General features: G+C 40.9%; 1 protein-coding gene and 1 non-coding gene across 3 annotated transcripts; both read left to right on the top strand.

The window, feature by feature from the left end:
* Window position 1: 1 nt before the first annotated feature.
* Window positions 2-17,114, top strand: LOC133533434 (uncharacterized). 2 transcript variants are annotated; one of them, XM_061872416.1, is made up of 7 exons: window positions 4-406; window positions 892-1,087; window positions 1,830-1,883; window positions 3,122-3,300; window positions 8,262-8,464; window positions 8,945-10,074; window positions 10,990-17,114. In XM_061872416.1, the coding sequence occupies exons 1-7, from the start codon at window positions 287-289 to the stop codon at window positions 11,190-11,192; spliced, it is 2,085 nt and encodes a 694-aa protein (XP_061728400.1). In that variant the 5' UTR covers window positions 4-286; the 3' UTR covers window positions 11,193-17,114. The 2 variants fall into 2 exon arrangements, with proteins under 2 accessions (XP_061728401.1, XP_061728400.1); XM_061872417.1 differs by lacking the exon at window positions 1,830-1,883 and having other exon boundaries at window positions 2-406.
* A 1,437-nt stretch (window positions 17,115-18,551) lies between these two features.
* Window positions 18,552-18,623, top strand: Trnaq-cug (transfer RNA glutamine (anticodon CUG)). The gene has a single exon. It is a non-coding gene; the product is annotated as a tRNA-Gln (tRNA).
* The last annotated feature ends 864 nt before the right edge of the window (window positions 18,624-19,487 follow it).

Raw genomic sequence — 19,487 nt, 5'->3', positions numbered from 1 at the left:
TTTCAATTATAAAAATAAATGTAAATATTTACATTTTTAATATTTTTAGCAAATTATTGTAATATTTTGATCTTATTGAGAATTTTATTTAAGCATGCGACGTCTTAAATTGCTTTACTTGGGCAATCAATTTTAGTTTCTGAACACATTACACATTGACATCTACGACTTTGACAGAACTTCACTTGCGCTGTCTCACAATCAGGAAATCTTTGTTATTGTTGTTCCTAGCTTAGTATTAATTCTGAAATGTAATAGAATTGAAAAGAAGCTACCTAATAAAATAATGGAGGAAGAGAACCAGTTACCGCTGAAGCGGGTGGAGCTGTCGTTGTCCAAGTTCAACGACGTTGCAATTCCACACCACCTGGAGCTGCTTAGACAATACAAGGCTAACATTATCAAGGTATCGTTCGACCCCATTACTAGACATTTTAGGTCAGATGCAGCGTCTACAACGCAATATCGATGGTCTAGTATCAGTAACAAAACAAAGTGAGATTTCATCAAGTAATTTTCGTTAGTGTCAAGTGCGTAATATTTCTTGTACTGTGACGTCGTTTGTGTAAAAATAAACTGATTTACAAAACTATTCGCCTAGAGAGTTCCCCGAGCTTTTGATAGTCTCGTGTATTGGTATTACACAATCTTTTGGCTTTGTTTGTGTTTAAACAGTCCATACTGTAAATATTGAATGTTTTTATATTTTGAACACTTGAGTTGAATATACTTCAGTCAAGGACATACTAGTTTGTTGTTTAGTTATAAGATTGTTGCGCCCTTGCAGGGTACATATTATGTAATATGATTGCAATAAATATCTTGTCTTGTATTCTTACTGCAAAGTTTGTGCATGTGAATGTGGCCAGAGTTGAACCTGTGCACTTGCAGCATGAAGAAGCGGGCCAGTACGCACAAGTCCGCCGCGAGCAAGCGGGCGCAGGGCGCGCGGCGGCGCGGCTGCGGGCGCTGCTCGCGGAGCTGGCCGCGCTGCGAGCGCGCGTGCGCGAGCCCGACCGCCAGGCCTTCGACACCAGAACCCAGCGGTCGAGGGACCTCACACTACAGGCTATTATGGACTACCTAGGTTGGTACTTTCTAAACTTTTAGTGTAACTAAAACAGACTTCAAACTTTTTGTAAAACTAAACTTTCTTATTTTGTAGTTGCAATAGAACTGAATGATAGAACAGCATAAGTTTGCCACAGTACCCTCACATTAGAGTTTCTGTTTGAGAAAGGACTACACGTCAAAATGGCCCACCAGCAGAGTTGAGAATTAGGTCATTAGATAGGTATTTTCTTCTATGTAATTTACTTACTTGGACTCTATAGCCTAGGTAATAAGGGTGATGATATTTTGACTGTGGGAAGTAGGTAAAAAAACACGTGCACGACTGCACCCCGCTGCCCTAGTGAACGTCATCGTGTTCGCGCGCACTTCCTTCCTGCTAGCAAAATCAAAATAAGACGAATATCGAAAACAATCTGAAATTTGGTATGTATGTTAATAAGGTCCCTTATTCATATCCACACCATTTGACATTTGGGGACCTCGAGGAACCACCGCCATCTTGAAAAATGTGTACCACACACACAAGGGGACCTTTCCTAGAGCTTACATAGCCCTAACATTATTATGTTCGCTGCGGCAATTCGTGTAACTCATAATAAACCATACTTTGTATCAGATCTTTCGACCCGGTGCTGCAGTGAGCGTGTTAATGAAACCCTGATGAAATCCAAATATACACCATTTTTGTGTTCTCGACTCTTGTTTTATTCTAAATAACACGTATAATAGGATTGTCTTTTCTGATGTCGATGTAGGGTTGATAGAGCGAAGTTGCACAGGCTTGGCGAAGCCCCGTTCTCGTCCCCGCGGTGAGCTGTTTTCTATCATTACTAAAATATTAACTTGTTGTTAAAACAAACTTTGTCTATAAATTGATACTAACACTTAAATTTCGCCCTTGTACTTCCATTACTGTAATTTATTTTTGTAAACCTGTGTTGTGTACAATAGTTTCCTACTAGCAAAGAGAATTTGAAATAGGGGTGGATTATAAAAGAAAATTTTGTAGCTACAGTAAATTTACGCTATTTTTTGATATTTAACAAATTTTACATATCAGTAAAATAATAAGGATCAAAGTCAAATGGCGTCCTAAAAGTTTTAATCATGTGTCGAAAGATAGCGGTGAATTTACTGTAGCTAAAAAGTTTTCTTTGACAATCCAACTCTATTTCAAACTCTCTTTGCTACTAGGTACTACTACTAATAAATTTAACGAACGATCATATTTAAAGATGCAATAAGAAGAAGCTTTGTTGACTGACTTTTTGCTTTTGCTATTCATTAATTAGATGTGTAAGGTACAGTCAATTCTTAACATGTGTAAGACGTTAATTAGGAAAATCCCTTAAAAGGGGAAATAAATACTGTCTGCGTAATTTTGAAGCAGCCATTTATACTCGAAAATGCATAAGGTCAATGTGGAGAAGTCCGCCTACAGGCCCTTCTGCGCTTCTAACTCTTGCGTTGACACTCGACCCTTACAGAGGGTCGGCAGAGCTGGAGCAACGCTCTTTGTTTCTGACTATGTGTGAGCGAAGTATGTATTCAAATACGAGAGTTCTTGGCTTATAAATCTTATGATTATGACGGTCTCCCCAACCAGAAATGTTAGATTCCGGTCTTCTCCTCACTGACTCACCTATACTATTTAAGACATGATGCCTTATTAGAACGTCATAATTACTGTCATCAGCTCGTGTGTGATTAGATGTTTTGTTATGCGACTAATTTTCGTGTCATTTCCATTGTGTTTATCACTATGGCCATTCTCACGAAAGAGCCGTGCCGAAACCCACGACAATGCCTGGTTGTATAGAAGAAGGTACAGGGTTTGTATTGTATAAGAGATTGTTGTCTATAATACTATATCGGTGGCAAACAAGCATACGGCCCGCCTGATGGTAAGCAGTCTCCGTAACCTATGTACACCTGCAACTCCAGAGGAGTTACATGCGCGTTGCCGACCCTAACCCCCTCTCGCCCCTCGTTGAGCTCTGGCAACCTTACTCACCGGCAGGAACACAACACATCTATCTATTTGCAGAATCATCCCCAATGAGCATAAGTCGGTCAGACCGTAGCACTACAGCGGTGGCTGGTAGCGCCGTCTCCACGGACTCGGTGGGCGTGGTCGCGCACGCGAGAGCGAGAGCGGAAACAGGCCAGAGCCAGATAGAAGACGACTGTGACGTGCCGGTGCTGCAGCTGCAGGTTGACGACCGGGTGCGTACATGCGTTAAGTCCAATCTAACGAGTTAATAGTAGTTTATGGGACTGCTACATAATAAAAGGCATTAAAATACACGAGTCTGTTAATGCCTCATTATGTACAGTTACATACACTATTTTATCTACACACATATTATAAACTTTCTATGATATAATCACTAACCCAAGTTACAGCCAACGTTGGGACCTCGTTGCTCTCTCGGAGGAACTCGCGGATATGTGACGGCGTCACCGAAATATTTTTATCGCTCATTTTACACGAAACTTTTGCTATAGTTACTTTAAAAACAACAAAACATATTCATTTTATACTTAAAACTAATTAAAAGATAAACTGTACGTCAAATGGCGGTAAATGAAAACTTTTTTCACGCATGTCACGCATTCGTAGTTTTTTTTTTTAACTCAGGGACAAACTAGAGTCGGGCCTATTTCCGTATGATTCGGTACAAAGTAACATGCGAGATGAGTCAAAATTGTATGCTATTGAAATTTTTCATTCCGAACAAAAAGGCATCTCGATTGATATTAGAATAGAGGTCAAATCGAATTGCTTTTTTTTTTCAGAGATGTTCCAAATTTGGATGTAATAACCAAATCGATTTTGATGTAGTTATGAAGCAATAACAACATTATCACAGATAAGAAATTTGTTGTAACAAAAGAGTTTATCGTAATGTTGGCCATTATTCACGGATTTTGAAGGCATCAGAGAGGGTTTTTATGATATGCGTGTAGATAAACAATATTTATAGACAAAACGGTTACACTCACGTAAATTATTCGTCGCTATTTATATTTATATATTTATATTTATTTATTAAATACAATGTAAGTTTACAGTGTCAGACCAATTCACTTACATGCTAGGAAAACATAAATTATCAAGAATAATAAATTAATAAAGCTGAATCAAAGACATACAAAAATATAAAAATCATGCGCATAAAAATGTCAAAACTAATTAAAATTGTCATTTTACTTACACTCTAAGAAAACAAGAAAATAAATAAAAATCAAAATCAGGAATATGGTAAAACAATATAAATAAAATAAATTAAATTAAATGTCAAAACAGATTACATAATTACCTTATACAATGTCAGTCAATCAAATTTATGAAAATTTAAAAATATTCTACCAATTTTGCACAAGTGTGCTAATCGATCGGCGAACATGTCAGCGTCATCGTGCTGAGTGAGCATCAAACGAAGCAATGATAAAGCACGCGTGGTAGGTGCGTGCCTCGCGAAACACGTTCGAGCGGACGGCCGCAGCAACACACACGGCCGGCGGCGCGGAGCAACCGCCCCGTCCACATCCCGCGGTACCCTCCTAGGAACCAACAACCCTATCTTCTCTAACACCTCTGGGCTATCAACTTGGTGGTGAATGATTGAGAGATAGTGCACCAGGAGCAACAACTTCCGCCTCAATGCGAGCGTGTCAAGCCCAACCACCCCCGAGACAAAAATGGAAGGGTAGAGGTACGGGTAATATCCATAGGCTTTTTTATACAACCAGCGTGAAAATTTCCGTTGTATTTTTTCAAGCATTAGGGAATACTTGGCCTCATATGGATCCCAGACAACCGCACCATACTCCAACTTACTGCGCACGTATGAGTTATAGAGCACCTTAGCCACTCCAATGTGAAATTGCTTGGATATTCTCATCACAAATCCTAAGGTTTTACTGGCTTGCTTACTAATACTAACAATATGCGAATGAAAGTCAAATTTACTGTCTAATATTAAACCCAGATCTCGAATTTCATTAACTTTCTCCAAGGAGGAACCCGCTAAGCTGTACTCAGTTTGGAGAGCAGAACGTTTACGCGAGAAAGTTATCGCCTTACACTTTTTAACATTAAAGGGAAGTCGGTTTCTCTCACTCCACCTGGCAGCAGCATCAATATCAGCTTGCAACGCTGCACTGTCGCTAATACTACGAATGCCTTGGAACAGCTTCAGGTCATCAGCGAAAAGGAGACAATTAGCAGTACTGATTGTGTCAGGCAAGTCGTTAATCATAAGAAGAAAAAGAGTGGGCCCCAGGGTACTGCCCTGACTCACACCAGATAGCGTACAGTAGTCACTAGACTCGAAGCCACCCACCCTGACGTACTGCTGCCTGCCACACATGTAACTAGCAAAGAAATCTAATAGCTTTGGTGTGAAGCCCGCCAGCGCCAGTTTGCTCAGCATGATGTCGTTGTCGACCAGGTCGAATGCCTTACTGAAGTCGAAATACGCAGCATCGACCTGGTGCCCCTCATCCATCTCCTTGCAGACATAGTCAGCAAGGGCAACGAGATTCGTGACTGTAGATCGCGACTTACGGAAGCCGTGCTGACTGGGATGCAAGCGATCAGCCACCTGCAGACTTATATGCTATTGGCCTAATAATACCTAGCGGGAAGTGTGTTGTGACGATCGCGTGGACACAGTGAGTGCAGTGTGCTTGACTACGCTCGATACTGCCGCCCTACTTGACCTGCACCTAACAACTCCGGCTGCGGACTGCCCCCCGCCCCCGCCCTGTCAGCGCGCGCGTCACGAGCACTCAAGCCTGGGGAAGGACCCCCAGTGGGTTCGAAACACGTTGCCAATAGCGACGAATAATTTACGTAAGTGTGTTTCTCTTCATTCATCTTCTCCTCAACATCGACAATTGAACTGCAATGTAAGCTACAAGAACTTAGCGACGCAAGCCTTGAGGTTGGGCTGACGATGAACCAATCTAAAACCCAGTGAATGACCAACAGCAAGGAACACGGGGTGACGGTGGATGGGAACATTTTGCAATATGTCGACGAGTATACTTATCTAGGCCAGATAGTGTCCTTCACAGATCGCCAGGACAAGGAGATTGATAGAAGGTTCGAAAACGGCTGACGGAGCTTCTGGTCTATGAAGGAACTCATGAAAGGTAAACTCCCAATTGCACTGAAGCGCAAGCTCGTCGACATATGCATCTTACACATCCTCACCTATGGTGCCCAAACCTGGTCATTAACTGAGGCGCAAAAATCACGGCTCAAGGTTTGCCAAAGGGCAATGGAGCGGAGTATCCTGGGTGTCCGAAGATCTGACAGGGTGAGGAACACAGAGCTTTGCTCCAAAACCCGTGTCGTCGATGTTGGGATGAAGACCGCCAGGCTAAAGTGGGACTGGGCTGGACATGTCTGCCGGATGAATGATGACAGATGGGCTAAAATAGCCACTGGCTGGCATCCTCAGTGTAGTCGTGGCAGGGGCAGACTGAGTAAGAGATGGCGGGATGAATTGGATGTGTTTCAGCGGGATTGGCGGGATCTTGCTCAGCACAGGGAGGATTGGAAAGCTAGAGGGGAGGCCTTTGCCCAGCAGTGGGACACAAATAGGCTAGTAAAAATAAAAATAAAAAACCGTTTCTCTTTCAATATTTGAAAATATGTCTCGCGAAAGTTTAATTTCAAGTTAAACCATGTAAAAAACCTTCAGAGATCCGAATCTGTTGTTGGTGCAAAACACACACACGACGCCAATGCTCTGCGTATTGATGTGGTTCAAGAACTGAATAGAAAATATATTAATTTTTATAGAATATTCACTGATGCATCGAAGTGCGATAAAAAAATAGGGGCTGCCTTTTTCGATCCATTTAGTGCCACAAGAGCACAATATAAAATTTCAGCTGGAGTTTCTATAATGACCGCGGAACTCTGTGCGATTTATCAGGCTTTAGTGTTTGTTGAAAATAAAAATTATCCCAATGTGGCAATTTTCACGGACAGTAAAAGTTCCATTCAACATTTGAGCAGGTGTGCCTCAGGTGAACGTTGCTTTTCACTGGCGTACAAAATCTTAATGCTAATCTCTAAGCTCCGAAATTGCGGAAGGTGTTTGAAAATACAGTGGGTTCCGTCACATATCGGCTTGGTGGGAAACGAGGAGGCTGACCGGTTGGCGGCAGCGGCTGCTTCTGAGGGGTCTGAGGTTGATGTTGCTCCAGACTTCTTAGAAATAGTCGCTCAGTATAAAGGAAAAATGTATGGTCGCTGGAAGGAGTTCTTTGATGCAAGATCGCAAGAAAAAGGAATATGGTACAAGACCATCCAATGTGAGCCTCCTCGGATACCTTGGTGGGAAGTGGCCGACTTAAACCGGGCGAATATTGTACGTGCTCACAGGCTTCGGTCCGGTCACATTCCATTAAATATGTTTGCTCATCTGATGAGGAAAGCAGAGTCGCCCAACTGCGATATTTGCGGCTCTGTCGAGGATGTACAGCACTTCCTAATGGAATGTGTTCGGACTCGAGACAAGAGGGCGCAACTATTTGAAGCTAGGGGTTATGCAGTAACTGCTGATATTGGGGTTTTTCACTCGATATTGGCGGAACCGCTGTCTAAAACTGCGAAATTCGTGTACAGTTTTTTTGACAACTCGTAACACATTGAAACTGTAATGTAGAGGCCCAACGGAGCCGACATGTCTCATTGATAAAGGCTCCTTTTAAATATGTAGATTTAAAAAAAAAAAAAAAAAAAAAAAAAAAAAAAAAAAAAAAAAAAAAAAAAAGATCCGAAACTTTGGGGTTTGTTGTAAAATCCATATTATTTGTGTCATTTTCTTTTAATTTACTTTTGGATAGTTCTTAACCAGGAATATACTTATTTAAAAATAACTAAATGTTGCTTGTAATTTTTTTTTCCGTTCAAAGTTTAGATGCAGCATTAACTTTTCGCAATGTGGCAACAGCCATTTTGATGACGTCATTACTCCGGTCGGGAAACTGTCAACTGCGTGACTATCCTGCATCAAAAGTTGGTCAGGGTTATCGGATCGGATTATCGGATTTAAATAAACAACAAGTTCGACCATTTTCCATAAGACAACGAAAAGATTCCACGTGTCACAGTGTCGAAAATCGTCTTAAACGATAATTATTAATATCGGTTGTGTCCACAGGAATTGGCCCTCGCAGAGCGCGAGGCTGCCCTCCGAGGGTGGACGGAACTACAAGCAGAGCTAAGAGCTCTACACGGAGTATGGGCGGCGACGCATGCGGCCGCGCGCGCGCAGCGGGAACAAGTGCTGGAGGCGGCGAGTCATGTGGAAGTAGCGGCTGATAATGTGCAAGCAGCTAAAGCGCACCTGTCTACTGCAGAAAAGTAAGGTTTTGTTAAGAAGTATGCTATGATTAACAAGTTACACAAAAGAAATGATTTGTCATACTAATGCCACCCCTGATATAAGAGGTATAAGAACAGTATAGTTAAAAAATATTATATGTACAGTCAGCGTCAAATACTTTGTAGCAACCTAAGTAGCCAAATAGTTCGGTACACCATATATTTATGTGTACTTTGACTGCTACAAAGTATTTGACGCTGACTGTACCTATTGCATACCGGTTTACATTTAGTTTCGTCGTCGCAACGTAGCAAAAATAGGTTTAATAACTTGTTTCAATTGACTTATTTACTTTTTTACTCGTTTTTGCTTGTTATACTATACATGTCTAAGTGTGTCGCTGTTAGTACATAGCAACCCTGCCAATATGACGACAATATTTTTTTTTTACTTTAAACTTAGGTTTTATGGTGTAATACACATATTGCACTTGAAAACATAAATTATGTTGCGTACAGACTACGCGCAGGCGCGTGGGGTGCCGGTGGAGCCTGTGTGGGGGCCCTCGTGGGAGGCCCGGTGGGGCTGCTGGTGGGCGCCAAGGCGGGCGCCGCCGCGCTGCTGGCCGGCTCGGCGCTGGGCTACGTGGGCGCCAGGCTGCTGGGACACAAGAGGCAGGAGCAGCTCGCTATACAGGTACACTGGTGGGGGCCCGGTGGGGCTGCTGGTGGGCGCCAAGGCGGGCGCCGCCGCGCTGCTGGCCGGCTCGGCGCTGGGCTACGTGGGCGCCAGGCTGCTGGGACACAAGAGGCAGGAGCAGCTCGCTATACAGGTACACTGGTGGGGGCCCGGTGGGGCTGCTGGTGGGCGCCAAGGCGGGCGCCGCCGCGCTGCTGGCCGGCTCGGCGCTGGGCTACGTGGGCGCCAGGCTGCTGGGACACAAGAGGCAGGAGCAGCTCGCTATACAGGTACACTGGTGGGGGCCCGGTGGGGCTGCTGGTGGGCGCCAAGGCGGGCGCCGCCGCGCTGCTGGCCGGCTCGGCGCTGGGCTACGTGGGCGCCAGGCTGCTGGGACACAAGAGGCAGGAGCAGCTCGCTATACAGGTACACTGGTGGGGGCCCGGTGGGGCTGCTGGTGGGCGCCAAGGCGGGCGCCGCCGCGCTGCTGGCCGGCTCGGCGCTGGGCTACGTGGGCGCCAGGCTGCTGGGACACAAGAGGCAGGAGCAGCTCGCTATACAGGTACACTGGTGGGGGCCCGGTGGGGCTGCTGGTGGGCGCCAAGGCGGGCGCCGCCGCGCTGCTGGCCGGCTCGGCGCTGGGCTACGTGGGCGCCAGGCTGCTGGGACACAAGAGGCAGGAGCAGCTCGCTATACAGGTACACTGGTGGGGGCCCGGTGGGGCTGCTGGTGGGCGCCAAGGCGGGCGCCGCCGCGCTGCTGGCCGGCTCGGCGCTGGGCTACGTGGGCGCCAGGCTGCTGGGACACAAGAGGCAGGAGCAGCTCGCTATACAGGTACACTGGTGGGGGCCCGGTGGGGCTGCTGGTGGGCGCCAAGGCGGGCGCCGCCGCGCTGCTGGCCGGCTCGGCGCTGGGCTACGTGGGCGCCAGGCTGCTGGGACACAAGAGGCAGGAGCAGCTCGCTATACAGGTACACTGGTGGGGGCCCGGTGGGGCTGCTGGTGGGCGCCAACACTTTTTAACCTCGAAAAGTGACAAACCTTCAAATTCCGTACACTAACAGTACAGGATATTTTTCTTTATTATTTATTGTCACTTAGCAACTATCATTACAGGTTAACCCTAATACAATAGTGCCTTAATAACTATATCATGTATATTAACTTATAATAAATAACAACGTAAAAAATTTGCATAAATTCGGACATATTGCATGAAAACAAGTCAGTTTGATCAGCTACTACATTTAGTGTTCGGACGGCGCGACTGAGAGGCGCTCGAAGCCGGCTGGTGGCCGCCGCCTCCGCTCCGCGCACCCGTCGGCCACACATAGATTCATTTGTTGTAGGATCCCCAGGTTGTAAATGCTACCGCGAAGGATCTGCACATATGTAAATACCTCGGATCATAGAAAGTATAAAAACAAAATTATACTTTAGATATCTGACGGGGGTCCGAGGCCTCCAGACCTCTAAATCCGGCATTGGCTGCCTTGCTCACGCCATTTAGGAAAATAAATGAAAGAAAGTGCAAAAACTATAGTATAACTGTATAGTGTGTAGTCTAACTGGATGGATGAACTGACAGGTGTAATTTCAATACAATTGGCTAGATTTGGCGTTTTTAGGTTATAAGTGGTACCGATATGAAGATGACACATGTCACCCTACCGAGTTTCACGAGTTTGTAAAATAATATAATTTAAAAAAAAATCTAAGTATATAAATTATCAAAGCTCTTCAAACATTTCAAGTATCTGGGCTTGCGGTATGAAGGTATATTATCAATATTATCATAAATGACCTTATGATTACAATTATTAATTATACTCCGTAATAAATCTCCTTACTTCTTATATCTAAATAATTGTTGTATATATCGACAGGCTGGTCCGGCGCCCTCGGCGCCCCCGCAGGAGAAGAAAGCGCAATAGCGAGTGCAGTGCGTCTGCTGCTAGCGACGCACTGCTCCCCGCACTCGCCGAGTGAGATTGTACTAGAGTTGGTCAACATTCGACGCTATCGAGTCGCAATTAGAACAACTGTACTCAATTTTATGCAGGGTTTTAACGGTTTAATTAAAAAGTAAAATAACAACGTATTACATAAAGTCGAGTTTAGAGACGAGTCTTTTTTCGCGTGCTCTAAAGGACTCGAGTTTTAAAATCAAGACTTTTATTAAATTTGAAGCTTGTAATAGTTGTATCTTACTAAAATGTATGTAAATTGTCAGTAAGTACGGAAATATTTTGCTTATCTGAATCATGAATGGTTTATACAGACATGGCTTGTCTTAATTTTGAACTAATGACTCTAAAGACTCGAGTCTTTACCAACACTATTTTTTACCATATCTAGTCGTAAGATCATAACATAACGGGTTCACAAAGTACTCGTTGCTGTGAACAGAGGTAACCCTAAATGTGTTTGAGAAGCTGAAAGCTTAACATCAATAGTATTTATACACTCGTGATGTAATCAGCAAGATTCGTTGCCTAAACATGGTACTCCACTGAAAAGCTTGATTACATCACTATTGTGTACAATACTTTTTATACTAGTCACCTAAAATAATACTTTTTTACTGTAAAATGTAAATAATGAATGTAAATTGGTAAGTATTTCAGTATACAAAAATGTTGTACAAAAGACATAAACTCCGCGACCCCGCGCCCGTTTAGTCTTCTCTGTGGGAGCGCGGCGGCACGTGATTGGTCAATTTTTTTAAAGTTGACTACAAAGTATCGAAAAAATCTTATAGTCTAATCTCTGGGAGCCCATACATGAAAAGTACGCAATTATAGTTTGCTTTACGAAATCTTAATTCGAGCAATACAGTCGACGAGTAGAAAAACATTTGTTTTGATTTGTTAAAAGTCTTATTTATTTTGACTTGTTCAAATGGGTTATACACCGTGGGCCAATTAAACCCGACAGATTTTAACCACGCATTTCTGAGGTCATAAGGAGTAAAAAATGTTATATGAGTTTTGGCCAAATTCGCCAAAAAAAATTTTTTTTTTGTAAAAAAAAATCCTCGGTTTTCTGCACACGACACGTTATTTATTTTTACACCTTGGTGAAAAAAACCATTACAACGAATAAGTAAAGTTTTTTTTTTTATTTACAGACGAAAATTGCGAGTTTACTTTAAAACTTTAATATCTGTCAGTAGGTATGTCTAACCCAAGTCACATAGTGTGTAAGTTATAATAAAAGAAACAAATTTTCACAGAAATTGTCATTATCTCTAAAACAAGACCGATTTCAGAAAACATTGTATGACATTTTAGTCTTTAAATGCGGTCAAGAATACACCTTTGAAATCTGTCGGGTTTAATTGGCCCACGGTGTATATAAGGAAGCCAAACACAAAGAATTTAGTACATTGACCTACCATTTCCCGTCTCTAGCGCACATTATACTGCTCTTCCTAAAGTACAAGTTCTTCCTGCTTAGGCTCCTAGCCTTACACAAGCAGGGAAATGGTCAGCTGCAGAGTGCAGACCAAGTGTAATATTATGCCAAGAATTCCCATCCCGGCTGGGGTATGAATTACTAGCGTAATTATGTAACAAAGATTTTTTTTTGTAATATATGGACAATAGGGTTGTTTCCATCTACAAATCTTAGGGCAGAATTGTATCCCAATAAATTCTTTTGGATTATAAGAACATGTTAAACTACTTTTAGGGGACCTGTAATGACCATATTTTTGTAAATATTGAATTTAAAATATCTTTTGGCACACGTCACGTGACCAAACTCGAAACGTTATTGAAGATTCTGATGACGTCACAACTCTCGGATTGACACTGTTGACAGTTAGGCGATAAACAACACATGACAAATGTCAGTTGGCAGTTCGTATCTTCTACGTGTGTATGTAGTTGTGTCAAACCGTAAACTGTGATGTCACACAATTTTCAAAGAGCGTTTTGGGCGCGAAAGCATCTGTCAAAATATGTTTTGTTAATTTAACATATTTAAAGCCGTTTTTAGTATAAAAGTTGAATTTTAGGGCAACTTTTAGTTAATATAGAACGTAATACAAGCGTTTCAAAAAATTGGAAACAACCCAGTTTTATCTATAATAAATTATAACAAAGGAATTAATATATTTTCAGTACGTAATTTTAATAAATCTCGGTATTCATAAATGTTTGCTGGTCAAACCGAAATTAATGTACATACCTACAATACCTTTATGGTAAAATTGTAAGATTTTTACAGATGGCTTACAAATAGTTAGACACGCCTTTATATTAATCAGAGAATCTGTTGGGAACGGTTACATTCATCAGATAAGTGTTAATTTTAAATACATTTCATTATAGTTGTTTAGTATCCGGGAGATCAGAGGAAAGAAAAAATCCGTTATTTTATTGCATAAGTAAAAATAATAAAATTGCTTAGGTTATTATTGTTAGTAATCACGTGTGCTGTGATATTAGCAGATATAGGAGATTTTTTGGCAAAATAAAGTTATTTACAAAATCAAATATCGACATGTCTATTATCGATGTTACCGCGTTATAGATATTTTTAACATTGTATAAAAGATAGCTACCGTGAAATACACAACACGATATCTTGTTTGATACACCCATTGGTAGTTTTCTTATTTTTGACACTGTATTTTTTTTAAATTACTTAATATATGTAATAAAGAAATTATGGTCGGATTTGTAATTGATTTGCATTCTTGAAATTTCCCGGTAAATTACAGCAAGTAGAGTTTACATCTTTTAATTATTAATCTATGACTGACTTATCGATGTTATTATTTGTCGATGTTTCATTTTCTCAAGCATTCATTTTTGCCACAAAAACTTCTATTTCTGGATATTAGTGTGCATAATGTAAAAACATATTCTAATACGTAATACATGAACATGACTTTAGTGGGAATCAGTGATCTGTACCCCTAGTGTAAATATTTTCGACAGCGAAACGTGATGTACGCGTTTGCGTTAAGTGTCATTTTGTATGAGATTTTTGACGTTCCAAAACGTCCCGCTTGGCGCGCTGTTCAAAAACCCATACAAAATGAGACTTAACGCAAACGCGTACGTCACGTTTCGAAATCGAATGTATTTACACTAGGGGTACTGATGTGTTGCCGTGCTCGGTGAGTCATAGCGAACCTACGAGTGAATTGCAATTTTTTTTAACATAGTTAAGGACCTGTAATTATTCTAAAGTTAGCTAATTAATTCCATTGCGTTATGGTAATTAAGCCATTTCTATTTAAGTTACATATACTTGAAATCATGTATGCATGTAAGTGTTCTTGCGTATACACATAACAGTCATCAGATATATCGAAGCGGCCAATGTGCTCAGAAATATCTGAACACGTCTCTATTGTATCTCACTAAGGCCTGAGTGCGTGTTCAGATATGTGTGAACACCTCGGCTACTCCGATATATCTGATGGCGACTGTACAATACAGTACAATTTACATCGTTAATTTTCGTAACACAAATGAATCAATTAACTTAAGACTAATCACAGCTTCTTAGCTACGCTTAATGTGTTCATTCGCCCCCACAGGACGCATTTATGCAGTAGTATGAGATAGATGAGTAATAATACAACCGTGGCTCATGTCATGTGGGCTCACCGTGGCTCGTCAAGCATTTCAACGCATCTCTAGATGTAGTTCGCCGCGCGATCTCCGTGCTGATAACATGTAAATAAACACGTGGTGCGTTATTTATACAAGTGTAGTGTCGTGTGACATTATACGCTTTGGTTTCATTGCACCTAAATATCATAATGCCATTGTCTCTATATGCCGTAAATTTCAAAACAACTTAGTCCCAAAATGCTTAAATGTCAAATTGTTTCCGTCTTAAAATGGCCGAATGTCTTAATGCCTTTTATTTAGTGTCCAACCGAAGTTTCGGTTTCGGCATAAAAATCGTGTTTCGGCCGAAGGTTCGGTTTCGGCGCAAAAACTGCCGAACCTTTCGGTCTCACCGAAACTTAAGACCTTGTACTTTCGTATCTATTTTTTAAGTGTAAAGACTGTTCAATTTACTAAGCGGACACCCAAAAGGGATATATAAATCAATTAGTTGGTTTAAAAACGTTTTATTTTTATAAACGTAATAAAGCGCAACCCAACGATATACAAGAGAGAGAATAGAATGTAAATACATTGGTAAAATAGAAGCCTATGGAGGAATCTGGTCTTCAACAGAAGGACATGATGTCACGATCCTCAGCATTGAGGGACCGACTGAAGAAGAATAAGACATTGGTAAAATTTACGAAATATACTCGGATGCGCCGCATAAATGCCTGCATATATGTACATTTTTGACGCATTTCGACAATCTGCAAATCACATTCGTTGAAATTATTCTCATGTTTTAGCTTCTCGCCTGTCATTTCTTAAGTTCACCTTCTCAATGCCCCAGTACTTACCACTCCTTTTCAAATTCATTAGCTCCACTTTCTGACCAGCATAGTGCGGCACTTGCCAAATCTGGCCAAAACAAAGCAGGGAGGGATAGTATGCTTCTGGCTGGCTGATGGATGGTAACTATTCATCGTTTTTCGTGTCATTAATTCGCTACCAATAAGTTTCATTGCCAAATACAACGCACTTTTTAGGCTACTGGAATAAACTGGCTATCAGGCAAGATTTTTCTTCCCGAATTTATCTGTTTTTATGGATTCTCCTCACCGGGTAATCGGGTACATGTTCTCCTATGACAGCAGTGTAATGTTGGGGCCTTGTTAAATTACTTTATTCATATTTTGTGTACATTGTGTCATCCAGTAAAATGCAACGAGATTAATCTTTTTCATTTCTCATGCTCTGATGTCATTGTTGTTCTATGAAGTGTGCAGAAACGTATCACTTTCTGTATCACTAAGGCATTTTAGTTTCAAAGTACGATTTTTTTGGATAAGCAATTGAAGTTTTATTTTAAATGGATTTGTTATACAATTTCCATTCTAATATTTCATAAACAACGATAATGTTGCCAAAATTATTAATTGAAAGTACCCTCTAAAAATACTATAAAAGTTTATACTTAGTCATGTTTTTTTTTATACTTGCAAAAGCATCATTTCAGCCTCGGACTATTCGAGCGCCAAACTACCTCGACTGAAATGAGTGTCTTTCATCCCTTAGCTAACAATCTACTATTAGTAAAATCCTGTATAGGTAGCCGCTATTGTTGCTGTGCAATTCTTTTGGCCATTTTATGTTTTTTATATGGTCCTTTATTGTATATTTTTCTGATTTTTTTAAACTGTCCCTACGCTAACTTCTGTATTCTAGAATTTTGCGAACCGATATGATATTTTTAGATTTTGACTTTTGACTAACTTGTGGGCTGTGATCTGTGATTTCGTAAAATCTTCAATTCTATGATGCTCTCCAAATGTTTTAAATATTTGATTTGCGTTTGACTTAGAGTTAAGCAGTGAATAATTGCATGTACACCATGATTGGATAGCTAACTTGCCATGTTCTACATTAATTCGATTTATTGGAAAAAATATTTTACTGTTGGGAAACAAATATGTAGCAATTGATGAATTAGAGCTTCTTGCGAGCTGTACGTCAATTGTTTTTAAATTAGCAGATTAAAAGAGGTGTATGAGTGTCCACTCAGCAAATTGGACAGGCCTTATTGGAGCTCGGCTGATTGTGGCCTTTAAAAATTAAAACTTAGAATAGGTACATTTTATTTCACATTATATTTACTAAACTTGTTTTATTTTGTACCACCTATGCGAATTATAGGTATTTTTTTTATGGGTAACGGTCCAAACAAAGTTTCGATTTCGGTTACGGTTTCGGTCGAAACTAAAACCAAATCCAAAACTTCGGTTTCGACAAAAAAACATGTTTCGGTTGGACACTTTTATTCATAAGATGAAATAAAATGAAATTAAGATTTAATGAAACCAAAGCATTTATACTTAAGTAGGTCATTTGTTTGATCCTATGTGTAGTTGAGCAACAATAAAGTATAATATGAGTATGTTGTTTTATTGTACAATTCTTACGCTAAAAATTGAAATAGAGGTGGATTGTTAAAGAAAATTTTGTAGCCACAGTAAATTTACTGCAATCTTTCGACACATGATTAAAACTTCTAGAACGCCATTTGACTTTGATTTTATCCTTATTCTTTCAGTGATATTGTGTTAAATTTGTTAAATATCGAAAAGTGCCGCCATCTTACCAGGTATAGGCCAAAGGTTGTAGGTAGGTTTACTGATGTAGATATCAAGGTAAAATTGAGAGCCCTAAATAAACTTTCAAGAGTGGATATCTCAAAAACTATACAAGGCACCTACCGCTACCAAAAAACTTGACGAAATAAATCTTGTAATTTTTTTTATCAACTTTTATTTTGTATAGTGGCCATGTCGGTAAAACGCATAGTTTCCGAGATATCATTGAAAAACGTAAAAATGGGACATGAATCCCCCGTTGTCTGCTCTCAGTACAAAATTTGATACTTAAGCCGTAGCCATATATGTGGTGGACAAGCTCGGTATGTGTCCGTAAAAATGTGTATGTGGGTTTTTAGGGATGTGGACTAGCCGATTTTAATCATATTATATATCGATAATCTCTACACAGCCGAACGAAATAGCGATTAATTGAAGCTTTGATATCTTCACTAAAAATTTACATCATAGAAATGCTAATGGATAATGAATACTATTATATTATGATATAATAGAATAACTCAAATATCGCGGAAAACATATTTTAGTTGGTTTAAGCCGGTGTCCAGTGCATTACCCCGGTGTTTTTTTGATTTTTTAGTGAAACTTCTTATGCGACTTCCAACAAGGTTGCATTAAACGTTTAACGCTATAATCGGTAAAGGAGCCTCCACACTCGTGCGCGAATCGAGGCGCGAAGCCGCGAACGCGAGTGTGGATGGCCCTCGCGTCGATTTCGCAGATTGTTTACGCCTTCGCGCCTTATTCCCCGTTTTTTGTCGGTATTTGGCCCGCGTCAAAGGAGACGCGAAGCACGAACTTGCAAGACTCCACACTCGCAATCGCTTCGCGCCGCGATTCGCTCACGAGTCGGTTAATCTGAACTGTCATAATCTTCTATGGCGGCTAATACGGTGCGAACTTGATAAACCAAAAATCAATTTGACAGTCCCCAGTTTGAATCAGTGCCTCGCCGCAAACTAAATCCGATCAGCTGATGCTTCGGCGCCATTTTGCCGCGAACCAAACTGTGAAATCGCCGTGAAGTTGTGTTGCGTAGTAGTAGTGCGGGTGTGGAGTCTAGTCTACGTCAACGTCGCGGTATGTTCGCTCCGCGAAGTCGCGACGTAGTGATTATATGCTCTTTGGTCGCGCCGCGATTCACGCGCATAGTCTGGACGGGGCTTAACATAAAGTAGTAAGAGTTTGTGATGAATAAATTCGTCGATTAGCACAGCCGGTTCCATGGTGTAATGGTTAGCACTCTGAACTCTGAATCCAGCGATCCGAGTTCAAATCTCGGTGGAACCTGACTTTGTATTTTTTATTTTTATATTTTTTATTATGGAAGGTAGAGCAAGGAACAAAATCTCCATATACCAAAAAGTGTCCGACAAAAAAACATAAATAGGTGGCGCTACAATACCTAGAATACTTGAGAAAAAAATCTAATCATGGACAGCGCACTTCACTCCGTCAATAACGCCTAGGTTCTTAGCTACTCTAGCGATACTCTGGAGATATTTGGAACTATTATTTATAGCTGACAGCTGGACACTTGCAACTATTCTGCCTAAGGAGTTTCTGTTCTTTGCCTCTACCTTCCATATTTTCTATTATTTAGGAATTTTAGAATATATATATTTAAATATATGTATTATTAAATCTATTTTATAAATCTTAATTTAAAATAAAAATTGTGCGTGGAGTCCCTCCGTGAAAGCACTGTTGCGTTAAACGTTCAACGCTCCTGGGGAGGGGGAATAGAAAGAGACAGAGCGAGAGTGAATGCGTGGCACTCGAACGCATACGCGTAGTATACACTGTTAAAAAGGCCAGCGCGAGCGTTAGCAACGAGTAGCGTCCAATATTCCAACGCAAGAGGGAGAGAGAAAGAAAGATACACAAATGTAGAAAAAAGAAAAAGAAAGAAAGGAGAAGAATGTAGAAAGAGAAAGAGAGTGAGTCTGTAGATCCCAAGTACATGCGCGTGGTATTCTTGCTATTCAGCCATAGACCTATATATTACTTCGTAGACTGGCCTTACGAGCACTACGAATGGGTTTGATACATGGGTGTCAAAATCGCATTTAGTTACACCGCTGCGCTCAGTCGTCTGCCGAATTGCGCAGTGGAAGCGCGTCACGTTATGCCATTGACAATTTTTCATAATGC

The sequence above is a fragment of the Cydia pomonella genome, unplaced genomic scaffold, assembly GCF_033807575.1.
Source record: "Cydia pomonella isolate Wapato2018A unplaced genomic scaffold, ilCydPomo1 PGA_scaffold_164, whole genome shotgun sequence".
In the NCBI taxonomy this organism is placed as follows: domain Eukaryota; kingdom Metazoa; phylum Arthropoda; class Insecta; order Lepidoptera; family Tortricidae; genus Cydia; species Cydia pomonella.
The sequence above is the reverse complement of the archived record's forward strand: the minus strand, read 5'-3'. Positions and strand labels throughout refer to the sequence as shown.